Here is a 26,195-nt window from a genome sequence, read left to right as displayed (position 1 = left end):
TAATTAACTCTAAATATAATATCCACTGCTAGCCATGTATTCATCCAACAGTAAATGTAATGTCCTAAAAAACTTTGCAGTTGTGGGCTACTACCTATGTCCTTGCAACAGCCGGTGCGCATTTAGCACGCGAGCCGCTCAGTATCTCAAAGCCATATAAATTATATTTTTAGTAAAATAGTTGCTATTGAGCTGAATACTGAAAGTTGAGAAATAAAAATGATAGCTACAGAAAGCTGAGACCCTCCTCACTTCGACAAGAACAAGGGGATGAAGCTTCCAAAGCTGTGTTTGTCCCAAATTGCATTTTGAAATGTTAAATGATCAGAACGCAAATGATCAGAAGGCATTTTTCTCTCGAACACATTGGGGGAGAGGAGAGGAGAGTGGCTCACTCATCACAGCAGCAGGCCCCAGCGAGGGCACAGGCACAGCAAGGCAGGGCAGACACTTTCATTACAGGCATCATGATGATAGTGCACTTTACTGTTTGATTCAAATCATTGTTTTAGCCAGCCAAAAAATAGGACGTTTTGAGTGACGTGACAATGTAGAATGTGCTCTTTCCACGTTTCTAGGCACCCTTTCCATTTTTTTCCATCCATGATCTTGGCTGTGATCTAAGTGGACAGAGTCGGAGCAGCTTTCTTTCCTGATGCCATGTTTGAATTTGAATGTGAGTTTAAATGACCTCAGCTCAGCCCATCTTGGTATGGGAGCCAGCCATGCCCACTGACCAGCCAAAAGCTCATTATAGATAGTATAACAGAGAAATTGTGCAAAAAGCTAAAACAAAATATCTGTTTTAACAGGCCCATGGACTGCCAGCCATGTCACATTTTTCCATTGTTTTATTTTTATATAAAAAATATGTTTTTGTGTGTGTCAATTTCGACCAGCCCACCCAACAAAAAAATTGTCCAGCCCATCTGGCATTTGCCAGAATTGCCTAATGGCCAATAGGCCCCTGCACTTTTCAAATGTCCTATGAATGAAATAATGTGCAGATTGTGTATAAAGTGTATAAAATGTGGTTGTGATTGTATGATTAAATGCTGTTCAAATGTCCTATGAATTAAATTAAAACTTAAATACAGTCCTCAAATGTGAACTGCCATTAAATTAGCATGCTGAGAATGGTTTGGTAATATTATGTATAACTTAAATAGAACATTTTCTAAATGTTCTTTAAATGTTCTGAGGACCTCCAAGACAAGGTAAAATGTATATTGCATGACCATCTACAGAATATTAGCTTAAACCTAAAACAAATATGCTATGCACGTCATAAAAACGGACTTATTTGGAAATTGTGGAACATTGTGCAACTTGGTGGGAATGTTATGCGCAAGCTTTCGCGAATATCACAAGAATATTCTTGCAACATCCCAGACAACTCCCATAACTGAATTAAATGTTCTGGGAACCTTTAAAGAACTCAGAAAGGCAACTCATTCTTGCAACATCAAAGGAGTGTTTTGTGCACCCCAATACAATTTTTATCTGAATGTCAGCACAACTGGACAGTTTAAGTGTTTTGGGAACCTATCTCTTGTCATGTCACTACAATATTCCCATCCGACTGTTCCCACAACCTAATTAAACATTCTGGTAACCTTTATATCATCAGCACGACTAGACAGTTTTTGTGCTATGAGAACATTTGCTGCCAACTAACGAATGTCCTGGGAACTTTCACAGAACCAATTTTGGTTTGCTGGAAAAACATTGCTGGCAGATTGTGTTATTACATTACCTGGAAACCTAATGAGAACTTTTGGGGAATGTTCTTTAGTGGTTGTTACATATGTTGTGCACAACTGTTTAGAGAGTTCATTTGAAACATTTATATTTTATATACAGTACAAGTCAAATGTTTGGACAAATCTACTCATTCCAGGGTTTTTCTTTATTTTTTACTATTTTCTACATTGTAGAATGATAGTGAAGACACTATGAAATAACACATATGGAATCATGTAGTAACCAAAGAAGTGTTAAACAAATCAAATTTAAGATTCTTCAAAGTAGCCACCCTTTGCCTTGATGACGCTGTTTATACACACAGCATATTTACTTTTATTCCAGATTCTTGACATAGCTCACTTTAATATATATGGGTACAAAACAGTGTACAAAAGATTAGGAACACCTGCTCTTTTCATGATGACATAGACTGACCAGGTGAATCCAGGTGAAAGCTATGATCCCTTACTAATGTCACTTGTTAAATCCACTTTAATCAGTGTAGATGAAGGGGAGGAGACAGGTTATAGAATGATTTTTAAGCCTTGAGACAATTGAGACATGGATTGTGTGTGTGTGCCATTCAGAGGTTCAATGGGAAAGACAAAGATTTAAGTGCCTTTGAACAGGGTATGGTAGTAGGTGCCAGGCGCACCGGTTTGAGTGTGACAACAACTGCAACGCTGCTGGGTTTTTCACGCTCAACAGTTTCCCTTGTGTATCAAAAATTGTCCACCACCCAAAGGACATCCAGCCAACTTTACCCAATTGTGGGAAGCTTTGGGGTCAACATTTATTATTTATTTAACATGGGCCAGCATCCCTGTGGAACGTTTTCGACAGCTTGTAGGGTCCATGCCCCAACGAATTGAGGCTGTTCTGAAGGCAAAAAGGGGTGCAACGCAATATTAGGAAGTTTTTCCTAATGTTTTGTTCACTCAGTTTATATAGATTGCTTTTGGATTACTGTTACAGTGCTATTTGGGTTGTTAATTTGATTCGTTCTGACATTTCTTTATTTATTTATTATTAATATTTATTTTTTGTACTTGTTTGACATTTTGTTTGGAGCTTGTTACCTAACAATTTCGCAGCACCCGCTATAACATCTGCTAAACTGTGTACGTGTCCAATAAACCTTTATTTGATTGAACCTCTTAAAGTGTAATGTCCTTTACAATATTTATTTTGACTTTGCTTTCCACATTGCCAAACTCAAAGGTTTTCAGAAGCTATGGGTAAAATCTCTTGAAATTAGTATTAAATCTTATACAATTGTATCCTGTACCATTCCCCCATGTTCACTTTAGTCAGGGCTATTACTCACACTCAGTTAGTACCACTAAAACCCACATAATTAAATCAAACTGTTTATCATATGCATTGTAATTCACAATTTCTTTCAAACAATGTACTTGTTATCAAGTGTTTCACAGTCTGTATCATGATCTGTGCTGTGACCATAGAATTGGGAAGATAATACTAGAATGGACATGAAAGGTCTTATAAAAGGTCAGCCATTTTGTTGAGGGAGTTGGTCAACAATGGTCAGCCAGTGTGGTCAACAATGGTCAGCCAGTGTGCTATGATAAGATATTGTGTAAAACAATCAACTTCAAGAATATCTGCACAGTATGTTTATAAGCTAGCTAGCCAGCCAGTTTAAGTGGAATGATTCCAACATTATTTTAAATTTACTGCCAATATGCCAACATTCCATTCAAACAATGCAGTCAATCCACAGCCATACACTGGCTGAAATCAGTTGATGATAGGACTTACATACCTCTGTTTACATATTTAAGAGGCTATTTATACTGAAAATGTGTATAAAACCTGTATATACAGTATTTCGAATTATATGGCAATATTGAAGGTTAACAATAATTATGTTACACAATTTCTGATACATCACATGCCTTACATTTATTTTCCTGCATAAGTAAAAGCAGGAAATGCATCACCTATGCCTCTACTGCCATTCATTCCAAATAGACTGGGTTGGATTTCTCCCTGACCACAATGGCTGGCATTTTCATACATTCTGGAACTTTGAGGGTTTATGACATAGCCCCTATAGTAATTTAATAGGATCTCTATGGCTGTGACTAGGTAGACATATTTCACTAATCTATCCCTTAATATTGATAAAGATCAGTAGTCATGCCCAATTCTAAATACAGTAACAGTTCCAAGCAAAAATGCTGCATACAGTATATATCCTACACTAACACGATTATTAAAATGGTCTTTACCTTATAACAATGTCTAGTCTTCGAGTAAATATGTGTATGGTGAGAAAGTGCTGGTTCAACATAGAGCGCCCCTCCCTCGCTTGTCATGTAGGGCTTTTCTGATCAAGTTGAGCAGTGACTCAATCAGGAAGTGGTCTAACTGTAGGACCTCATACATACAGTAGATAGTGGTTATAGCACCTGAATGCATCAACTAAACATTACCATTAAGATGATAAAGTGTTGAATGTAACAGTGAGTAATTAACAGATTACAAGTAAAGAATGTGCTAAACACAAATGCTGTAACACTTTTTGGTATTCCTGAGTGTAGCCTGACCCTTCAATGCTATCACTATCAAAACCCCTATGGGTGTCCTATTTTCATCTTTCAGTGGCTATGCGTTGCATGTAGTAGCCTACACAGGATGTGTCTTCATTATTCTATGTATTCTTGAGGAGTGAGTGAGTACACTCTATGGAGAGAACAGTAGATAATCAGACCAAAGGCCTTGTGTAAATCTACTATTTTCACACCACCCCTTGCTCCCTCTCATGGTCTGTCTATGTAACATATTTGATATATTCATATTCTGGGTACTGTAGTCATATAGTCAAGAGGAAATCCTGACTTCCATGTGCAAAGAAATTCCAACTCAAACAAATGAAGTGGAGAAAAAAAACATGTAATTTTAATACTGCAAAATGAACATATTTAAATAGAGTAAAAACAAGTGTACAGTAAGTCCTGACCTAAAGACATTGCTGTCCCGAGTTTCAATGTCCCAACAGGCTCAGAAATGAGACTACAGGTTTAGTTCATTTCGGACAAGTTCTTCCCAATATTCTAAGCGTCAGAGGTATTCTTCCAGTTTTCAAATTAGTGTATAGCTGCCCATGGAAAACAGAAGTCAATGGTTCTTTCCTGGGTGACTCAGGAGTTCTGGTCATCTACAAAGGCTGGGTTACACATCTCTCCCCTGTTAAAACAGAATCTGCTGGTCTGAGGGCATGGAATGGGCAGGTGGACGTAACGGATGCAGCTGCTCCTAGTGAGATGCTCCAGCTTGTTCCCGGCACAGCCGTACTTGGGGACCGCCCACAGATCCTCTTCCTGTTTAGCCAGGAATTCCTCCAGCTTGGCCTTGTCCTCCTTGCGGCGGCCCTGGGACAGCTTCCCAAGAGAGTGGGACATGTGGCCGCTGGACCCTCTGGGACAGGAGGAGATGACTGTAGACAGGTAGAGGGGTAGTCTGTGGATCACAGTGCATATGAGATATGGAAGTTAAATACACTGTAATCAGTCATGAGGAAAAAGGACACATACTGGTATAAACCACCTAAATGACTGTGGTGGTGCTAGTTGTGTAACCCACTTACAAATGCTGCCTGCCTACAATTGTAGAAATGTGTTGAGAGTAAGAAGTCATGAAAACATAATAGAGCCATAAAAACTGCAGCAATGTTATTTCTTACCAGAGATGAGTTTGGAAGTGTCTTGCCTCTGCGGTTTTGCCTCTGCAGTCAGCAACTGATGGAGAAGTGGGTGACTTACTCTGTTTATGGCAGAGGTCCCATAGGCCTTAGAGAGGTGTGAAAGGGCCTAGACACCATTAAACAAAAAGGTTTCATTCAAATCCATTTAGACAAGATTAATGTATCAATCAGAGGATTTCTGATTAGTTGAAACAAAACAACTTCACGTCATCATTGCTGATTAATGCATTTGGCTCTCAGTCAATTGAAGATCAGTGGTACAAAAGAATGGGGAAAAGGGCCTCCCGAGTGGCGTAGCGGTCTAAGGCACTGCATCGCAGTGCTAGAGGCGTCACTACAGATCCGGGTTCGATCCGCCTGCAGCGACCTGGAGACCCATGCGGCGGCGCACAATTGGCCCAGCGTTGTCCGGGTTAGGGGAGGGTTTGGCCGGCTGGGATGTCCTTGTCCCACCGCGCTCTAGTGCCTCATTGTGGCGGCCAGGTGCATGCACACTGACTTCTTTCGCCAGCTGTACAGTGTTTCCTCCAACACATTGGTGCGGCTGGCTTCCGGGTTAAGCGAGCAGTGTGTAAAGAAGCAGTGCGGTTCATAAAGAGCATGTTTTATTGTACTTTAAGTGCTATGGATGTATTGTTCCAGGGAAACTGTTATTTTGTTTGTCGGATGGTGGATAGTTCAAATAGGAGTGACACATGGGTGCGCTCCTATCATTTCAATTGAGTTGATTAGATTAGAATCTGGGTGTGTTGTTCCTGTCTTTTGTTTTTACTAGCAAGGTGCAAAGAAATATTCATTCAGGTTGAGGGTGAGTGTCTGTTTGAAATTGGTTAAATTCCTCCAGAGACGCACAGGGCCTGTTGCATTTATTCACATATTATTGGAGTCAGATTGATTTAATGTAGTTTATTATTATATTCAACATAATTTCTAAATAATGGCTGGATGATTTCTACACCTGACATTGTGCATTGTGTTTGTTCATCTTTCAGCCCTCTACTCTTCCTCATCATTCCTATGTCACATAAATATATGATGTAATACCTTCTACAAACCAACAGGAGGAGACTTGTCGATATACAGAGGCAACCATGACCTGAGAAGAGTTTTCACTAGATAACACAGCCAAAAAGTAAAAATAGTCTACATTGTACAAAATATATAAAAATGAATAATTTACTTTTTGGTCTTGATTTAAGGTTAGGGTTAGACACAAGGTTATGGTTAGGGTTAGGTTTAAAATCTGAAGAAGAGCAATTGTAGAAATAGGAGGGGTTTATGACTTCGTGGCTGTGTTAACTAGTGACGACCCCTAAGAAGAGGTAGACAAGTGGAGACAGCAGCTCATTGGTGACAAATAATTACTTCTGCTTGACCTTTACATTCTTTGAGTACTTGAAGTTGATTTATGAAGTTGATTTATGATAATAGATGTTTGTTTTTCCCCACACAGCAGATCAATGTGGAGCAGAGTGTCCCAGTAAGAACATAAACTGTGGTAGAAAAAAAGGATGAAAAATAACTCAGTAGTAGATTGGGAGATTCAGGAACAAACATTACAGACTATATTAAAATGCAATGAAACACATTGTTTTTTAATTTGATCTATGCTGTTGTTGAAAAATTACACATGTTCATATTTCATCTGAAGCAGATTTTCAAGATACTGTAGTTTATAATTCTACATCTCAAGTACATACAGTATATCTCAATCTGGCCTGTTTTGAGAAATGACACTATACTGTATCTGCCTGTACATTCAAGGGGACCACAGAAGCACTGTGATGACCTGAGTGTCAGTTACACATAAGTGGATTACTGGTGACTGTTTTTTCAAAGATAATCATATATATTTACTTCTCGAATATTATAACTGTATAGCCATCCATATCAGGTTCATTCTGAATCACCCAAGCCATAGATAAAAACAAAAGCATTGTAACATCCATAACACAAAGCCGCAACCCAAATAAGAATGTACCATATTCTTTAGCCATGAGAACCATATAGCTAACAAATATAAGCAGTCGCCAGCTCAGCTACATTAGGTTAAAATGTTAATATTTTACTGGAACCTTTGACAGACTGACTACCATGGCCTCTGAGCCAGACTCCCACATGCTTCCTGTTGTGTTCACACGTTAGCATAGACTCCATCATCTCCACCATCACACTCGAATGGGTCACCATCCTCTTCAGCCTACAGGAAACCAGATCAGAGATATCATCAACAACAACAACAACACCTCTATTGTTATTTTAATCCTTTGTATTTAGAGCAAAGTTCTTCTCACATCTCTATAGTAGCTGTAAACATATGCAGTAGGCCTACAGTCAATGTGTGAATTAAAGGGGAGCCAGGGGGGGGCTCAGCTCCCCTGAATGAGATATTAGCTCCCCTAAATGCAACAAAAGTCCAACTTTGAGGGGGTCTCTAATAAATGCTAATTTAACCATTCTCCTATTTGTTTAAACTGTAGTGGTAAATGTGTTTTACAGTGGTAAATATGAAAATAAAAGCTTCCAAATGAAATGAACACCCATGGCTGTCATGGTCTAAACTATTTATTACTATGTGGCAGTGCTGTCCACCCAGTAGTGTTGAATTTTGGCCTCGGCTGAGCTCCTTGCGCATAGATTTTCCTTTGTATTTCCTGATTTTCACAATTTCTTTGCCATGCGTCCTTGATAAAAATAGCTTTTATTCCAATGCATTAGATCTATCCGTTGATTTATCATTGTTTGCTTTTGTCAGTTGATTAGAGCACTCATTGCTTTGTTTTTCAGGTGCGCATGGGTACTGGTGTTCTCTGTGCCATCTGTGGCCAGAAGTAGTAGAACATTTATTTAGCTTTATCATTTTCTATTCATATTGTTTTCTTTCCTGGATCAGCTGATGATTGTCGACAATATCACTAGACAACTGGCCTACAGCTAGACACAAATGCGCATTAAATAAGGTGACTCTTTCGGTTAGAAGAGTTTAACGTTCGGTTAGAAGCATTCGATTTTGCAATGCCATAGGACAAACATTATTTTGGATTTGTGTGTCCATGAGAACTGTTTTCATGGCGAAACATAATGAAATGTTACGTAGGCATAGTTACACTTACAGTGCATTTTCCGAGACCTCCAAGATTCATGATTCATACAGGGTTTAAGTTCAATGTTCTAATTCAAATGTTAAATGCTTAATAATGACATAACATTGTCATAAATGTCATTAATGTAAGGAAAAGAAAGGTAGTGTTATATGTCACATGATCTATGAAGAATCCAAGAATTAACTAATGAATTATGGACAACTCATGAACTAGGGTGTAAAACATGTTTTGATTCAATTATATTGAATGTAGGCTACCTGTTCTGCGTGTGTTCGAACATGTGTGTAAAATTGCCTCGACTGAGAGGGTAGGCTACCGGCAGTGGTGTAGGCCTAGTGGAGGGTAAACGCAAGTAAACGCCGTTTACCCACCTTTTTCCGAACAATTCATTGAAAATATAGGGAGCGTTACCAATTTCTTTACCCCTTACCGGCAATCAGAGTTTACCCACCTATTTTTTTATCACTACATAACTGGCTACTGGTAGGCCTATTTCAAGTTTATGGTAATACACATTGTAACCTAGTCTAGTAAGTTGACTTTGTATGTTAGGCAGTGGAGGCACCTCAGAGGGGGAAGGGAAGGACCATCCTCCTCAGTGAATTTCATAAAAATAAAAATAGTGAAACAATAAAAAATGTGTCCTTTTTAGATAAAACTATTCTAAATATATCCACGTCACCAAATAATTGATTAAAACACACTGTTTTACTGTGAAGGTCTACAGTCGCCTCAACAGCACTCTCCAGGGTAGTACCATGGTGTAGCCGGAGGACAGCTAGTTTCCGTCCTCCCCTGGGTACATTGACTTCTAAAACAAAACCTAAGAGGCTCATGGTTCTCACCCCCTTCCATAGACTTACACAGTAATCATGACAACTTCTGGAGGACGTCCTCCAATCTATCAGAACTCTTGCAGTGTAAACTGACATGTTGTCCACACAATCAAAGGATCAGAGAATGAATCTAGTACTGAAAGCATAAGCTTCAGCTAGCTAGCACTGCAGCGCATAAAATGTTGTGAGTAGTTGACTCAAAGAGATAGAAAGACAATAGTTGAACAGTTTTGAACAAATACATTTCTTCAAAAATGAAGGAGAAGAGAGAGATAGCTATATTTCATTGTATTTTTTGTTTCACTTTCACTTACCTAGCCAGTGAATGCAGCTAGCTAGTTTAGCCTACTCAAACACCTGGCTCAAACAGAGAGGGGTGCTATGTTAGCCAGCTGGCTATGGCTATCCAACACTGGAACTCTTCCAAGTCAAGGTAAGCTTTTGGTTTTATTAATTTATTGCCACCGTGGCCCGCCGGTGTAACTGCTAAACTGCTTGATTTACATTGTACTGCATGATTGTAGCGGGTTTATTAACACATTAGTTCTAGTAGCTAATGTTAGCTATGTTAACTATGATGTTAACTAATATGGTGACAACGATGTAGGCTGTGTGTAGCGGTTATGGTATGAAGCTGTTGTATTGTGTACTGAAGTTCACAAGCGAAGGGAAAAGGTCAGAGGAGGAGAGCGCGTAGATGCGAGAAGGAAATATATAATGAGCAAATTATCAAGCTGTTTGTATGTGGCTGCTATGAAAGTGAACTGTGTTTGCGGTGATCAGGGGTGTATTCATTCAGCCCATAATATTGAAAAACATTTCTTAAATGGAAGCAAACGGAACGAAACAGGGATAAACATACCTGAATTTGTCCAATAGAAACTCTTGTTTGCAACTGCTGGACTAATGATTATACCTTAGATCAGCTAGATGCAGGCAAGTGTGCAAGGCGGTGTTGACTGTGTCAATGTCTGTCACCTTGATTACTGACATTATTCTCTCGACCTGTGCAGCTAGGTTGTAAACTTTCATTCATAGGCTAGGTTGTAGCAACCTCATGATGGGTATAGGGACATTTTAGTATCATGTAGTAGCCTAAAATGGACTATGAATGACAGTCATCCAATATGCTGTAATAGAAATAAGACCATGCTCGTACAAAAATTTAACAATCGTCCTCCCTCATCTTAAACGGCACTGACCGCAACTGATGTTAGGGTGACCATCCCGTTTTTTCTAATAATGTAGTCCTAATCATTGGCAATCGCTGAATGTCATTGGCAAACTTTTTGGTGTTTTGTAAGAGATGTATATTTCCATTCATCAATTGGGGCAATTATAGACTACATACAGTTTGGATGCTGTAATTATGTTTGAGTGGACCAACATGCACAGGTAGCTTACTTTTTGAAGTGATTTGTTTGACAATCAGATTAAAATATCATGACTGGTTGTGTTCATGCCACATTGAAAGGTAATACATTTTGACTGTTTAATTTACGTCTTTATTATTTATTGAAAAAAACTCTGCACGGGCAAGCGAATGCACTCAATAGAGGCCCCCCTGAATGTCATGGTGTAATTCACACTCTGTCTACAGTACATACAGTACCTCCATGTTGCCGTATAGCTGATCGTTGGTGTAGTAGTTTGTGTGGATTTCACTGCTGGAGTCTTTCTGCTCTTTCCTGTAGATAGAGTTAGGGCCACTATGTGATGCATTCTCTTTATATGACACAACAAGAGTGAATGTAGGCTAATGGTCTTTAGCAACTCAGCAGGATGTATACATTATGATCACAGATAGAACAGCCTGTAGAAAAATACCTTGATGGTGAGGGATCTGAGGAAGCACCCTTTGCTGCATCCATGTCCTGCATACTGGTTATTGGCTGGTTACTATGACTCCTCCCACTGATGAGAAAAATGCCAAGATATCAAAACAGAACAAAACAGCTATCAAGAAACAAAAATCTACATAACTCCCTCCAAAAAGAAATAAAAGTGTAACTTACCCCTTCTTTGTCGACAGGCAAGCTGACATGATAATTAGTATTACTACCACCACTAATGCAGCAATACCAATTGAAACGTACAGCATGAACATCTTATCTGTCCAAAAACAGATAAATATGATTTATTCAATGTACCCATACTATTCCTTATGATATAAATATAGCATAATAATAATTAATTCTTGATACACTTCCCTCCACTGTTTCCCTTACCATTTGTGGGCACAGTGAAGGACAAGGTGGCATTGCCCTGTGTGTTGCTGGCATTGCAGTGGACGGTCTCTGAGAAGCCTAGTGCCCTCTGTAGGGTCACCATGGTAACTGACCCATGCCTCTCCACCCTGGTACTGGGCAGGGGTCCTGCTGGAAGAGACCACTCCACAGTGCCGGGGGGCTCCGAATCCACAATGCACAGACAGGTTACCATGGAGATGTCTAATGTGCATGCAGAGCCCACTTTGATCTCAGGGGGGTCTGGGATGAGAATGATAAACATTTTGGTTTCAACTGAACATGTAGTGCTACATCCTGAAGAGTATTGTCTTCATATTATATACACAGAAAGGACATGATCCTTATTGACAGAACATCGGCATCTACTTACACTCTACATTGAGTTTCAGTGGGCTGGATTGACCTCGTCCCACTGTGTTGATGGCAGTGCAGAAGAGGGCTTCAGTGAGTCTGGTCACATTCTCCAGTGTGATGGTAGGTCCCGTGGTGGGCAGAGGCCCTCTGCTGTTGTGCCAGCGGTAGCTGTGGGCAGCAGGGTTACTGTCACTGGAGCATCTCAGCTCTACAGAGTCTCCCTCCTTCACACTGGACACTCCCTCAACCTTCACATCCACTGGGGCATCTATAAATATCAACATTAGTAAGAATGATATTACTATGTAATACAGATCTTAGGACAGATTCAGTGGATCAATCACATGCTAAATCTATTTCAATTTAAAAAGTGAAGTATGCCAAATCCAGGATCTGGACAAAGTTCATGATTCCTTTTCAAATTAGTTCAATTTAATTTATTGTTTCACTTTTGTCATATGCACAGAAGCATTCTGTTTTCACAGAAATCAAAGTGTAAATCTTCCAGTGTTATTAACACACAGGTGTGGTCCACTTACATTTGACATTGAGTATTTTAGACATTTTCACTGTGTTCCCTCCCATGTACGCTGCTGTGCAGACCAGAGACTTGTTGTGATCAGTGATGCTGGGGGTAAAGGTCAGGGATGATGTCACTTCCCACTGGCCGTTGGTCAGCTGCTGTGATTGGACACTGGGTGTTCCGGAGTGGCTCCAGGTGAGGAGAGGGGGATCAGATGGGCAGGAGTGAGACACAGAGTAGGAGGCAGATACCTCCTCCCCCACCTTCACCTCCTCCCTCACTGACAGAGAGGGGGGGTCTGGAGAGCCTGAAATCAGCAAAGAGAAGAGAACAGTTATTGCAGTTCTTTTGAGGTGTGCATCCACTAGTTCTTGGGTCTGTCCTTTCAGCACTATAATTGTAATCTAGAAGAAGCTATAGCTATCATTAGGGTAAATAATGGGATACTGTATTACATAAATTGAAATTCTCCTTGTCAATTCTTCCCAAGGGAACTTACTGCTCACTGCAATGGAGACTGTGTTACGTTTGTAGGAATACTTGTCATGGTCTTCGATTTCAATCCTGAAATAAAAGGGTCCTTTGTCACTGCGATGGAGCGGGTCGATTCTGAGTGAGCAGTTCTTCTGCCGGAGGTCTCCCACCAGCTTTGTACGACCCTTGTAGTCTTTGAATACTTTGGAACTGTCTGGGTGGTATATCACATCATTGGTGTCTTTGAACCAGATGCCAGTGAATTCAGAGGGCTTCTCATCTGGTTCTGGGTAGTTGAATGAGCAGGGAATCACGATGCACGAGCCCTGCAGGCCGGACACTGAGCTGGGCACCTCAGCAGTCCATGACGAGGCATCAACTCCCATCACTCAAATAGCAGTGGAGGAAATGTTAGTCAGAGGTGTTGGACACAGTCAAGGAATATGAGTATATGAATGGAATGCAGCTAGTTAGTTCAGCCTACTCAAACACCCGGCTCAAACAGAAAGGGATGCTATGTTAGCTAGCTGGCTATCCAAGGCTGGAACTCTTCCAAGTCAAGGTAAGCTTTTGGTTTTATTAATTTAAAGCCACCAGGGCCCGCCGGTGTAAATGCTAACTGCTTGCTGCTGACTGTACACTGTAGTCCATGATTGTAGCGGGTTTACTAACGCGTTGGTTCTAGCAGCTATGTTGGCTATGACGTGACAACGATGTAGGCTGTGTGAGGTTAGTAGTCATGATATGAAGGTTAGGCTTGGAAAGTTTTTTTCGCCTGGTCACAGACAGCTGATGTGTTGTGCACTGAAGTCCACAAACAAAGGGAAAAGGTGAAAGGAGGAGAGCGTGTAGATAGAGAAGGAATTGTATATACAATGAACTGTTTGTATATGGCTGGTATGAAAGTTAACTGTGTTTGCGTGTGATTCATTGTGGCGATTCTGTTGAAAAACGTTTCTTAAATGGACGCAAACGGAACGAAACAGGGATAAACATACCTGAATTGGTCCAATAGAAACTCTCATTTGCAACTGTTGGACTAATGATTATACTCTAGATCAGCTAAATGCAGGCAAGAGTGTGCAAAGCGGTATTGACTGTGTCACTGTCTGTCACCTTGATTACTCAAAATTCTCTCAACCTGTGCACCTACGTTGTAAACATGAATTCCTAGGCTAGGTTGTATGAACCTCATGATGGGTACAGGGAAAACTTGAGCATCATGTAGTAGCCTAAACCAATCGATGTTACATTGAGCTGGGTGAATGGAATGTGAATGACAGTCATCCAATATGCTGTAATATAAATAAGGCCATGTTCATAAACGGCACAGACTGCCACTGCATTTGACTACAATATTTTTTACTGTATACAGAATCTATATTTGTAGCCTACCTCCAAGCCAAATGCAATGAATAAGAAAACGGTGTGGTAATTTCTCACTCCCCATCCTCTCCCCTCAGTGCTGGACCTGAAGGAATAAGGAACATTTTATTATCACTAGAAAGTTAGCATTGCATATGATACTTTTAATATCTAAACTCCAAATCACTTACTTGCGTAGTTTGATAATTCTTGCTCGTTCATGTCAGATAACCACCCTCCTTCAGAGACTAAGGTCTCCTTCAGAGACATCTAAAATGATTTCTTTATTTTTGCCATCACGACTTCCCATATTTTGTCTCTGACTGATGGTAGGTGAGTTAACAATTCCCTTGATGGTTAACCGGCCTCCGCTCAGTACCCTGCCCTGAACCTTAGACACTGTCATTAGCCAGCTATCACCCAGTACTGCTGCCCTATGTACATAGAGTCATTGAACACTGGTCACATTAATAATGTTAACATACTGTTTTACCCACTTTATATGTATATACGGCCCAGCATTTCAAAACTTGTTCTGTGAAAGTTCCCAAATATTCTCACAACACAAAAAGTCGTGCTGTTGATTTTTGAATGTTTGTATAAAACATTCGCCTGATGTTGCAAGAACGTTCCTAGAACATATTTAATCTGTTCTTTAAAGGTTCCTAGAATGTTTCATTAGGTTGTGGGAACAGTCTGGTAAGAACATAGTGGGGACATCAAAAAATATATGATCCCAAAACACAGAAAACTGTCCACTTGTGCGAGTGATTCTACAATGTTTATTTTAGGGTGCAAAAAAGCCTTTGTATTCAGGACAAAAGTTAATTGCTTTGCCACATTTTTTCAGTATTACTTTAGTGCCTTGTTTCAAACAGGATGCATGTTTAGGAATATTTTTATTATGTACAGGCTTCCTTCTTTTCACTCTGTCAAAATGGTTAGTGTTGTGGAGTAGCTACAATGTTGTTGATCCATCCTCAGTTTTCTCCTAACACAGCCATTAAACACTGTAACTCTTTTAAAGTCACCATTGGACTCATATTGAAATCCCTGAGCGGTTTCCTTCCTCTCCAGCAACTGAGTTAGGAAGGACACCTTTATCTTTGTAGTGACTGGGTGTATTGATATACCATCCAAGTGTAGTTAATAACGTCACCATGGTCCTCTGTAGCTCAATTGGTAGAGCATGGCGCTTGTAACGCCAGGATAGTGGCTTCGATCCCCGGGACCACCCATACGTAAAAATGTATGCACACATGACTGTAAGTCGCTTTGGATAAAAGTGTCTGCTAAATGGCTTACTATTATTATGCTCAAAGGGATATTCAATGTCTGTTTGTTTTTTACCCATCTACCAATAGGTGCCCTTCTTTGCGAGGCATTGGAAAACCTCCCTGGTCTTTGTGGTTGAATCTGTTTGAAATTCACTGCTTGACGGAGGGACCTTACAGATAATTGTATGTGTGGGGTACAGAGGTAAATTCAAAATCATGTTAAACACTATTATTGCACACAGAGTGAGTCCATTCAACGTATTATGTGACTTAAGCAATGTTTTACTCCTGAACTTATTTAGGCTTGCCATAGATGTCACAGATATTTTGGGGCAGCGTGCAATTGTCATGATGACTGAAGGAATGTCCACCAGAGCTGTTGCCAGAGAATTCGATGTTCATTTCTCTACCATAAGCCACATCCAACGTCATTTTAGAACATTTGACAGTACGTACGTCCAACCGGTCTCACAACCACAGATCACATGTAACCACGCCAGCCCAGGACCTTCACATACGGCTTCTATACCTGCGGGATCGTCTGAGGGGAGAGGGGGGGAGGGGTGCTGAGGAGTATTTCTGTCTGTAATAAAACTATTTTGTGGGGAAAATCTCATACTCATTGGCTGGGCCTGGCTCCCCATTGGCTGGGCCTGGTTCCCATGTGGGTGAGCCTATGCCCTCCCAGGCCTACTCATGGCTGAGCCCTGGCCCAGTCATGTAACATCCATAGATTAGAACCTAATTTATTTATTTCAATTGACTGCATTCCTTATATGTACTGTAACTCAGCTAAATCTTTGAAATTGTTATGTTGTGTTCAGTATACTTATTGACTCAAGACATTTAAGCTTTTAATTTTTTGTTAATTTGTAAACATTTTGAAAAACATAATTCCACTATTACATTATTTTGTATTGGCCAGTGACAAAAAAAATCTTACTTTAATCAATTTTAAATTCAGGCTGTAACACAACACAATGTGGAAAAAGTCAAGGGGTGTGAATACTTTCAGAAGGCACTGCAATTTGGCTGAATAGGCTTGTGTACATTTACATGAGTGTTTCATTAGTTAGTTAAGTTACTGACTGACTAAGCTAATTCTTATTAATGTTTTTGGTGTTGCATTTCAGGTGATGGGCCCGTTTTCATGAAACATCTCAGAGTAGTACTGATTTAGGATCAGTTTTGCCTTTTAGACCACAATGAATATGTTTAAATTGACAAGGGGGAGCTGGTCCTAGATCACTGTTCCTAATCTGAAGACTCTTTGTGAATATGGGCCCGGGAAGAAAGTTGTTGCCCAATACCTTGCACAGCAGTCGTTTCACCACAGGACCCTGGGGGTATTACAGTTAATGCTTATGAACTGAATATTCTATGTTAATTTTCATATATCAATCACACTAACAAAAGGGTTCAATTGTTCATGCTAACATTGCTTTGGTGATGAAAAGCACATAATGCATTTATGGTCATCTCACTATCATGCCACTGCATGCTGTGACATGGGCCTGGATGGTAACGCACATCCTCTTCAAGCTGCCTGACTGAATACTGGGGCCTATAGTGGTATCGAAAGCAAGGGCCTTACCTGGGAGTACAGCAACAGTCCCTCTCTCTCTCAAATCAAATTGAATGACATTTTATTTGCCACGTGCTTCATAAACTACAGGTGTAGACTAACAGTGAAATGCTTACGGGTCATTTTCCAACAATGCAGAGTTAAAGATAAAGGTACAAAAATGAATAATAATAGAAAGTGACATGAGGAATAAAAACACAGTGAATAATGAATAACAGTAACGAGTAAAGCCATTCTGCCAATGTATTGTATGTAACCTCTCAAATTCATACAATCTAATACAAACACAAGCACTGACTTATATACAATTTGTCTACTTGTCCCATTCTTATTCTTGTATTGGATATATATATTTTGGTTGACACACGTGTGATGTGTCTAATATACACTACCAGTCAAAGGTTTGGACACACCTACTCATTCAAGGGTTATTATTTATTTTTCTTACTATTTTTTACATTGTGGAATAATAGTGAAGACATCAAAACTATGAAATAACACACATGGAATCATGTAGTAACCAAAAAAGTGTAAAACGTATAACTTTGAAAGTTTCTTCAAGTGCAGTCACAAAAACCATGAAGCGCTATGATGAAACTGGCTCTCATGAGGACCGCCACAGGAAAGGAAGACCCAGAGTTACCTCTGCTGCAGAGAATAAGTCATTAGAGTTACCAGCCTCAGAAATTGCAGCCCAACTAAATGCTTCACAGGGTTCAAGTCACAGACACATCTCAACATCAGCTGTTCAGAAGGGATTGTGTGAATCAGGCCTTCATGGTCGAATTGCTGCAAAGAAACCACTACTAAAGGTCATCAATAAGAAGAAGAGATCTGCTTGGGCCAAGAAACACGAGCAATGGACATTAGACCGGTGGAAATTTGTCCTTTGGTCTGGAGTCCAAATTGGAGATTTTTGGTTCCAACCGCCGTGTCTTTGTGAGACGCGGTGCGGGTGAACGGATCATCTCTGCATGTGTAGTTCCCACCGTAAAGCATGGAGGAGGAGGTGTTATGGTGTGGGGGTGCTTTGCTGGTGACACTGTCTGTGATTTATTTAGAATTCAAGGCACACTTAACCAGCATGGCTACCACAGCATTCTGCAGCGATACGCCATCCCATCTGGTTTGGGCTTAGTGGGACTCTCATTTGTTTTTCAACAGAACAATGTCCCAACACACCTCCAGGCTGTGTAAGGGCTATTTTACCAAGAAGGAGCGTGATGGAGTGCTGCATCAGATGACCTGGCCTCCACAATCACCCGACCTCCACCCAGTTGAGATGGTTTGGGATGAGTCGGACCGCAGAGTGAAGGAAAAGCAGCCAACAAGTGCTCAGCATATGTGGGAACTCCTTCAAGACTGTTGGGAAAAGCATTCCAAGTGAAGCTGGTTGAGAGAATCCCAAGAGTGTGCAGAGCTTTCATCAAGGCAAAAGGTGGCTATTTGAAGAATCTCAAATACAAAATATATTTTGATTTGTTTAACACTTTTTTGCTTACCAAATGATTCCATAGGTGTTATTTCATAGTTTTGATGTCTTCACTATTATTCTACAATGTAGAAAATAGTCTAAATAAATAAAAACCCTTGAATGAGTAGGTGTGTCCAAACTTTTGACTTGTACTGTACATGGATAAAAATGTTTTCACACTGGACATGAGACTTGCATTTGTTGTATTTTAGACCTGTTGAATCATAAGCTCTAAGTGTATTTGTCTTGATGTTTAAGTTACCACAGAAGTTAGTAAACGTGAAGACCAATGTGACAAACATGCTATGAAAAAGTTATTGTTTTATTAAAATTAAAATTAAAATTAGTTCTTTAAACAAAACTTTTCTGCATTTGGTCACCCCCAAAATGTGGCCTTTGAAAGCCTTGATAACACCATCCTTCCTCAGTGAATGGTCTGCGGGAAGCTGACAACAGGGTGGCAGGTTTGTTGATGCGCTGCGCTAGAGTTTCATAGCCCAGTAGACTCACCTGGGGATAGGGGGGTGGACACATGTACAGTGGGGAAAACAAGTATTTAGTCAGCCACCAATTGTGCAAGTTCTCCCACTTGAAAAGATGACAGAGGCCTGTAATTTTCATCATAGGTACACGTCAACTACGACAGACAAAATGAGGGAAAGAAATCCAGAAAATCACATTGTAGGATTTTTAATGAATTTATTTGCAAATTATGGTGGAAAATAAGAATTTGGTCAATAACAAAAGTTTCTCAATACTTTGTTATATACCCTTTGTTGGCAATGACACAGGTCAAACGTTTTCTGTAAGTCTTCACAAGGTTTTCACACACTGTTGCTGGTATTTTGGCCCATTCCTCCATGAAGATCTCCTCTAGAGCAGTGATGTTTTGGGGCTGTCGCTGGGGAACACGGACTTTCAACTCCCTCCAAAGATTTTCTATGGGGTTGAGATCTGGAGACTGGCTAGGCCACTCCAGGACATTGAAATGCTTCTTACGAAGCCACTCCTTTGTTGCCCGGGCGTTGTGTTTGAGATCATTGTCATGCTGAAAGACCCAGCCACGTTTCATATTCAATGCCCTTGCTGATGGAAGGAGGTTTTCACTCAAAATCTCACGATACATGGCCCCATTCATTCTTTCCTTTACAAGGATCAGTCGTCCTGGTCCCTTTGCAGAAAAACAGCCCCAAAGCATGATGTTTCCACCCCCATGCTTCACAGTAGGTATGGTGTTCTTTGGATGCAACTCAGCATTCTTTGTCCTCCAAACACGACATGTTGAGTTTTTACCAAAAAGTTCTATTTTGGTTTCATCTGACCATATGACATTATCCCAATCCTCTTCTGGATCATCCAAATGCACTCTAGCACACTTCAGACGGGCCTGGACATGTACTGGCTTAAGCAGGGGGACACGTCTGGCACTGCAGGATTTGAGTCCCTGGCGGCGTAGTGTGTTACTGATGGTAGGCTTTGTTACTTTGGTCCCAGCTCTCTGCAGGTCATTCACTAGGTCCCCCCCGTGTGGTTCTGGGATTTTTGCTCACCGTTCTTGTGATCATTTTCACCCCACGGGGTGAGATCTTGCGTGGAGCCCCAGATCGAGGGAGATTATCAGTGATCTTGTATGTCTTCCATTTCCTAATAATTGCTCCCACAGTTGATTTCTTCAAACCAAGCTGCTTACCTATTGCAGATTCAGTCTTCCCAGCCTGGTGCAGGTCTACAATTTTGTTTCTGGTGTCCTTTGACAGCTCTTTGGTCTTGGCCATAGTGGAGTTTGGAGTGTGACTGTTTGAGGTTGTGGACAGGTGTCTTTTATACTGATAACAAGTTCAAACAGGTGCCATTAATACAGGTAACGAGTGGAGGACAGAGGAGCCTCTTAAAGAAGAAGTTACAGGTCTGTGAGAGCCAGAAATCTTGCTTGTTTGTAGGTGACCAAATACTTATTTTCCACCATAATTTGCAAATAAATTCATAAAAAATCCTACAATGTGCTTTTCTGGAAAAAAATGTCTCAATTTGTCTGTCATAGTTGACGTGTACCTATGATGAAAATTACAGGCCTCTCTCATCTTTTTAAGTGGGAGAACTTGCACAATTGGTGGCTGACTAAATACTTTTTTTCCCCACTGTACATTTTTCTTAAAGTCTGGGAGACATTTTCAGGGAGGAGAGAGCATGAGTACCTTCAGTCCCTACACCCAAACGAGGGCATTGCGTTCATCCACCTCTGGCCTGCTGGCCCCCCTACCTCTGCGGAAGCACAGTTCCCACTCAGCCCAGTCAAAACTGTTCGCTGCTCTGGCACCCCAATGGTGGAACAAGCTCCCTCACGACGCCAGGACAGCGGAGTCACTCACCACCTTCCAGAGACACTTGAAACCCCACCTCTTTAAGGAATACCTGGGATAGGATAAAGTAATCCTTCTACCCCCCCCTTACCCCACCCCAAAGAATGAAAGAAAAAAAAACATATTGTAAAGTGGTTATCCCACTGGCTATAAGGTGAATGCACCAATTTGTAAGTCGTTCTGGATAAGAGCGTCTGCTAAATGACGTAAATGTAAATGAGTTTTGGAGTGAGTACAGTAAATCCAACCAATGGCCCTGGATAATATGTTATGTCATCATCACAAAGGCAGACTGCCATAGCGAAGGAGGTTTACACAGTGCATCAAGTATACTATTATGAGTGGAGCTTACTTCTCTGTGCTCGTGAGAGATTGCAGGTATTTGGTGAAAGGCACTGGAGGTCCTTGGAATATGCTGTCTTTGTAGCATCTGGAGAGAGACAAATAGAGGTAGCATGTCCTTGAAAGAGGGAGAGTCCTCATCCTTGACCTCCCACTGGCCCAGGGCCTTCTGCCTAACCCTCTAATCACACTTTATTCTGACAGGGAGTTACTCCAGGAGTAGACAGGTGTATGGTGCCTAGAGCCTCTACACTCCTTATATGAGTAGAGTATTAGCTCTTGTAGTGTCGAGATAACGATGCTAATTATGCTGTGATGACAAGAAATCCGCTGACACTGTCCTTGATTATAATAGTTTATTACATCAAAGATTTCAGCGTCAATTTACAGACTCCTGCAGACATCTGGAGAACAACTGACCCAATCTCTAATATGTTGTTCCTCTCCGTCCTTTGTTCCAACCATGGTATTTATAATATGTAACATGATATGGGTGGTTCTCCCATAAACCAATCCCAGGCCTTCACATAACAGACTTCCTCTGTTTTAGGGGGCCCCTATAATGCTTTCCAGATGCTTCCGCAAGCTGAGTCAACTTCCTCTAACACACCATTTGCAAACGTCAGCAAAGTCATAAACTGTTTAGACACTACACTCTTGAAATGGTATTATGCAATGTAAAGGAAACAATAATAAGTCTTACTGAGACAGAGTGCTCCATGTTCCTGTTGGTAGCAAGTCTCAACCTGGATGTGTCCTGCCTTAGAGTGGTTGCATCTATCTCCACCAGGCTATAATAAATCAGATTACAAACCTGCAGAGATAAAACTAAATAAAATGGTACCTGTATTTAGGATGTATATATCAGTGTACCAACTTCATGATTCATGTATTTTATCCTCTGAACCAACAAGGACACTCTAATATATTTTATTTGTTCAGTATATAGCCATGGCAGTACGGTCAATCAGGAATTCCATGCTTCCTTTTTAGCCTTCTTAGACATAACTAACAGGGAAATACTGGTAACTGGGTTATTCAACATCACTTCACCCGTCCTCTTTATATACTGTGAACTTCTGGCCCCATATTTACAAAGTATCCAAGACTATGAGTGCTGATCTAGGACCACTTTTGCTTTTCAGATCATGAACAATATGACGGGGGGACCATATCAAGCGTCTAAAATTAGGAATTATATCAGGTGTGTTTTTTAAAAGTTGAACAGTCAATTTTTACACAATGTTTTATTTTTTACAGTTATTCTCAATTCTGCATTTCTGACTGGATTTATAAAAACGGACGAAATAAAACCTTCCCCTCACTTATTAGATTATATCTGAGCCTCCTTTTCACAGTTTAAAACAAACAAACATGGTTAAAGAATGTGTGATTGAACCTGCAATCTTCAACTCTGCAGCAAAATCATTAATCCTCTGCGCCACCAGTGGATAGCTGTGGTAGTGCATGGGGATTTTCAATCTAATATGGTCAATCAGGACACAGAACACAATTTCTGAGTTATTAAAATGTTCCCATTCTCATATGCTATGTACTTGAAACGTTTTAAAGAAAAAACGCACCCAATATCATTCCTAATTTTAGACGCTTGATATGGTCCCCCCTGTCAAATTGTATATGATCTGAAAAGCAAAGTGATTCTAGATCAGCACTCATAAACCCCATTTACACCTGGTTCTAACTTGCATCCTTTGTCCTGATCTTGTCCACATTCTGATTGTGCCCACATTTTTAGACTGGTGTAGACAATCAAAAGACACATTGTGATCAACTTTGGGTTGACAATTAGACTATAGTTTAAAGCTGGACAATATGGACAAAAATCCATATCGGGATAAATTGACACATTTTTAAGAGATAAATTACTATAAATTATATTTTTGGAAAGTGCTGAGTGATATGGACAAAACGTGATATCGTGATACATTTAGCTATTCTGCGATAAAAAAAAAAAATGACAAATGTTTTCCGGTACCAAGTAAGATGCCTGAGGTGGTAGCTTATGATTCAAAAAGCAAACTATTTCATCCAACATATCCAGGGAATGCATGATTGATATTTTGATGTGCAAGCTGTCTAAATAGGATCCAGAATGATCAGATTTATTTTAGGCTCTTCAGAGAATTTGCCGACATCTTTGTGCATATTGGCCTATAGGCTATATTATTCACCACATGAGGAAGTGGGAACTCAAAACACAACTAGATTGACGACTCTAAATATGATATTGTTGCTTAATAGACATGTAGGCAGTAAATGTAGGCTAATAATGTTCTTCAAAAACTTGCCAGCGCTAGGCCTAAACTACTTGATGTAAGCCTATTCACTGCAAATGGCATGCTCTGCCCCGCTCCGCAAGCACATACAAAACCATACTACAGCCTACTCCTGTTGTAAAGTGGTGCCATGAACTCAATATTAAGAGGTGGGAAATAAATGACATACTCACAGAAAGCTGTGACTCTCCTCTCTGTAACTAGAACAATAGTAGTTGCTTTGAAAACTGTATTTTTCCCACAATTGCATTTTGAGCAAAGTAATCTGATTGTGCTTCTCAGAATGCATCTCTCCCTCCTCGGTGCGCACAGTGGGGGGAGGGAGAGCGGCTTGCTCACAAAGGAGCAGACAGCGAAATATGGACAGGCAGATACTTTCACAGCAGGAATCAACATAATGCATAGGCTATTAATGTTGACCAAATAATGGTTTTAGAACAATCTACAGGAACGTTGTGTAGCAATGTCACCAAAAATTACTGACATAAGCAAAATGCTTTGGTAAAAGGAAGGCAATGTCTGTGTCGATAATCTTCGGTTTATCACCTGGGGTCTACTCTGGTTGCTATGTTTTACTGTCAAAATAAGACTCCAGATCAAAAAATGTTTTCAATAGACATTAATTACATACATCTTTATGAACATTAACTAATTTCATAGGCTAATTCATTTGGGGTTCAACACCTGAGGAAGTGGAAACTCAAAACACATTTACTAGATAATTAACTCTAAATATAATATCCACTGCTAGCCATGTATTCATCCAACAGTAAATGTAATGTCCTAAAAAACTTTGCAGTTGTGGGCTACTACCTATGTCCTTGCAACAGCCGGTGCGCATTTAGCACGCGAGCCGCTCAGTATCTCAAAGCCATATAAATTATATTTTTAGTAAAATAGTTGCTATTGAGCTGAATACTGAAAGTTGAGAAATAAAAATGATAGCTACAGAAAGCTGAGACCCTCCTCACTTCGACAAGAACAAGGGGATGAAGCTTCCAAAGCTGTGTTTGTCCCAAATTGCATTTTGAAATGTTAAATGATCAGAACGCAAATGATCAGAAGGCATTTTTCTCTCGAACACATTGGGGGAGAGGAGAGGAGAGTGGCTCACTCATCACAGCAGCAGGCCCCAGCGAGGGCACAGGCACAGCAGGGCAGGGCAGACACTTTCATTACAGGCATCATGATGATAGTGCACTTTACTGTTTGATTCAAATCATTGTTTTAGCCAGCCAAAAAATAGGACGTTTTGAGTGACGTGACAATGTAGAATGTGCTCTTTCCACGTTTCTAGGCACCCTTTCCATTTTTTTCCATCCATGATCTTGGCTGTGATCTAAGTGGACAGAGTCGGAGCAGCTTTCTTTCCTGATGCCATGTTTGAATTTGAATGTGAGTTTAAATGACCTCAGCTCAGCCCATCTTGGTATGGGAGCCAGCCATGCCCACTGACCAGCCAAAAGCTCATTATAGATAGTATAACAGAGAAATTGTACAAAAAGCTAAAACAAAATATCTGTTTTAACAGGCCCATGGACTGCCAGCCATGTCACCTTTTTCCATTGTTTTATTTTTATATAAAAAATATGTTTTTGTGTGTGTCAATTTCGACCAGCCCACCCAACAAAAAAATTGTCCAGCCCATCTGGCATTTGCCAGAATTGCCTAATGGCCAATAGGCCCCTGCACTTTTCAAATGTCCTATGAATGAAATAATGTGCAGATTGTGTATAAAGTGTATAAAATGTGGTTGTGATTGTATGATTAAATGCTGTTCAAATGTCCTATGAATTAAATTAAAACTTCAATACAGTCCTCAAATGTGAATTGCCATTAAATTAGCATGCTGAGAATGGTTTGGTAATATTATGTATAACTTAAATAGAACATTTTCTAAATGTTCTTTAAATGTTCTGAGGACCTCCAAGACAAGTTAAAAAGTATATTGCATGACCATCTACAAAATATTAGCTTAAACCTAAAACAAATATGCTATGAACGTCATAAAAACAGACTTATTTGGAAATTGTGGAACATTGTGCAACTCGGTGGGAATGTTATGCGCAAGCTTTCGCGAATATCACAAGAATATTCTTGCAACATCCCAGACAACTCCCATAACTGAATTAAATGTTCTGGGAACCTTTAAAGAACTCAGAAAGGCAACTCATTCTTGCAACATCAAAGGAGTGTTTTGTGCACCCCAATACAATTTTTATCTGAATGTCAGCACAACTGGACAGTTTAAGTGTTTTGGGAACCTATCTCTTGTCATGTCACTACAATATTCCCATCCGACTGTTCCCACAACCTAATTAAACATTCTGGTAACCTTTATATCATCAGCACGACTAGACAGTTTTTGTGCTATGAGAACATTTGCTGCCAACTAACGAATGTCCTGGGAACTTTCACAGAACCAATTTTGGTTTGCTGGAAAAACATTGCTGGCACATTGTGTTATTACATTACCTGG

At 40.2% G+C, this 26,195-nt stretch overlaps 1 protein-coding gene and 1 long non-coding RNA gene across 2 annotated transcripts; both read right to left on the bottom strand.

The window, feature by feature from the left end:
• Positions 1 to 6,431: 6,431 nt before the first annotated feature.
• LOC311140684 lies at positions 6,432 to 11,327 on the bottom strand. The gene is made up of 3 exons (XR_014614174.1): positions 11,244 to 11,327; positions 11,029 to 11,104; positions 6,432 to 7,676 (listed from the first exon to the last, which is right to left on the bottom strand). It is a non-coding gene; the product is annotated as an uncharacterized lncRNA (long non-coding RNA).
• A 100-nt stretch (positions 11,328 to 11,427) lies between these two features.
• LOC311139239 (B-cell receptor CD22-like) lies at positions 11,428 to 13,402 on the bottom strand (the record flags this gene model as incomplete). The annotated part of the gene is made up of 5 exons (XM_084174137.1): positions 11,428 to 11,528; positions 11,645 to 11,905; positions 12,036 to 12,287; positions 12,559 to 12,849; positions 13,042 to 13,402. 5 exons carry the CDS (start codon positions 13,400 to 13,402, stop codon positions 11,428 to 11,430), a joined length of 1,266 nt encoding a protein of 421 aa, XP_084030263.1.
• Positions 13,403 to 26,195: the final 12,793 nt, after the last annotated feature.

Source organism: Coregonus lavaretus, assembly GCF_964263955.1.
Source record: "Coregonus lavaretus genome assembly, chromosome: 13".
NCBI lineage: Eukaryota > Metazoa > Chordata > Actinopteri > Salmoniformes > Salmonidae > Coregonus > Coregonus lavaretus.
The sequence above is the reverse complement of the archived record's forward strand: the minus strand, read 5'-3'. Positions and strand labels throughout refer to the sequence as shown.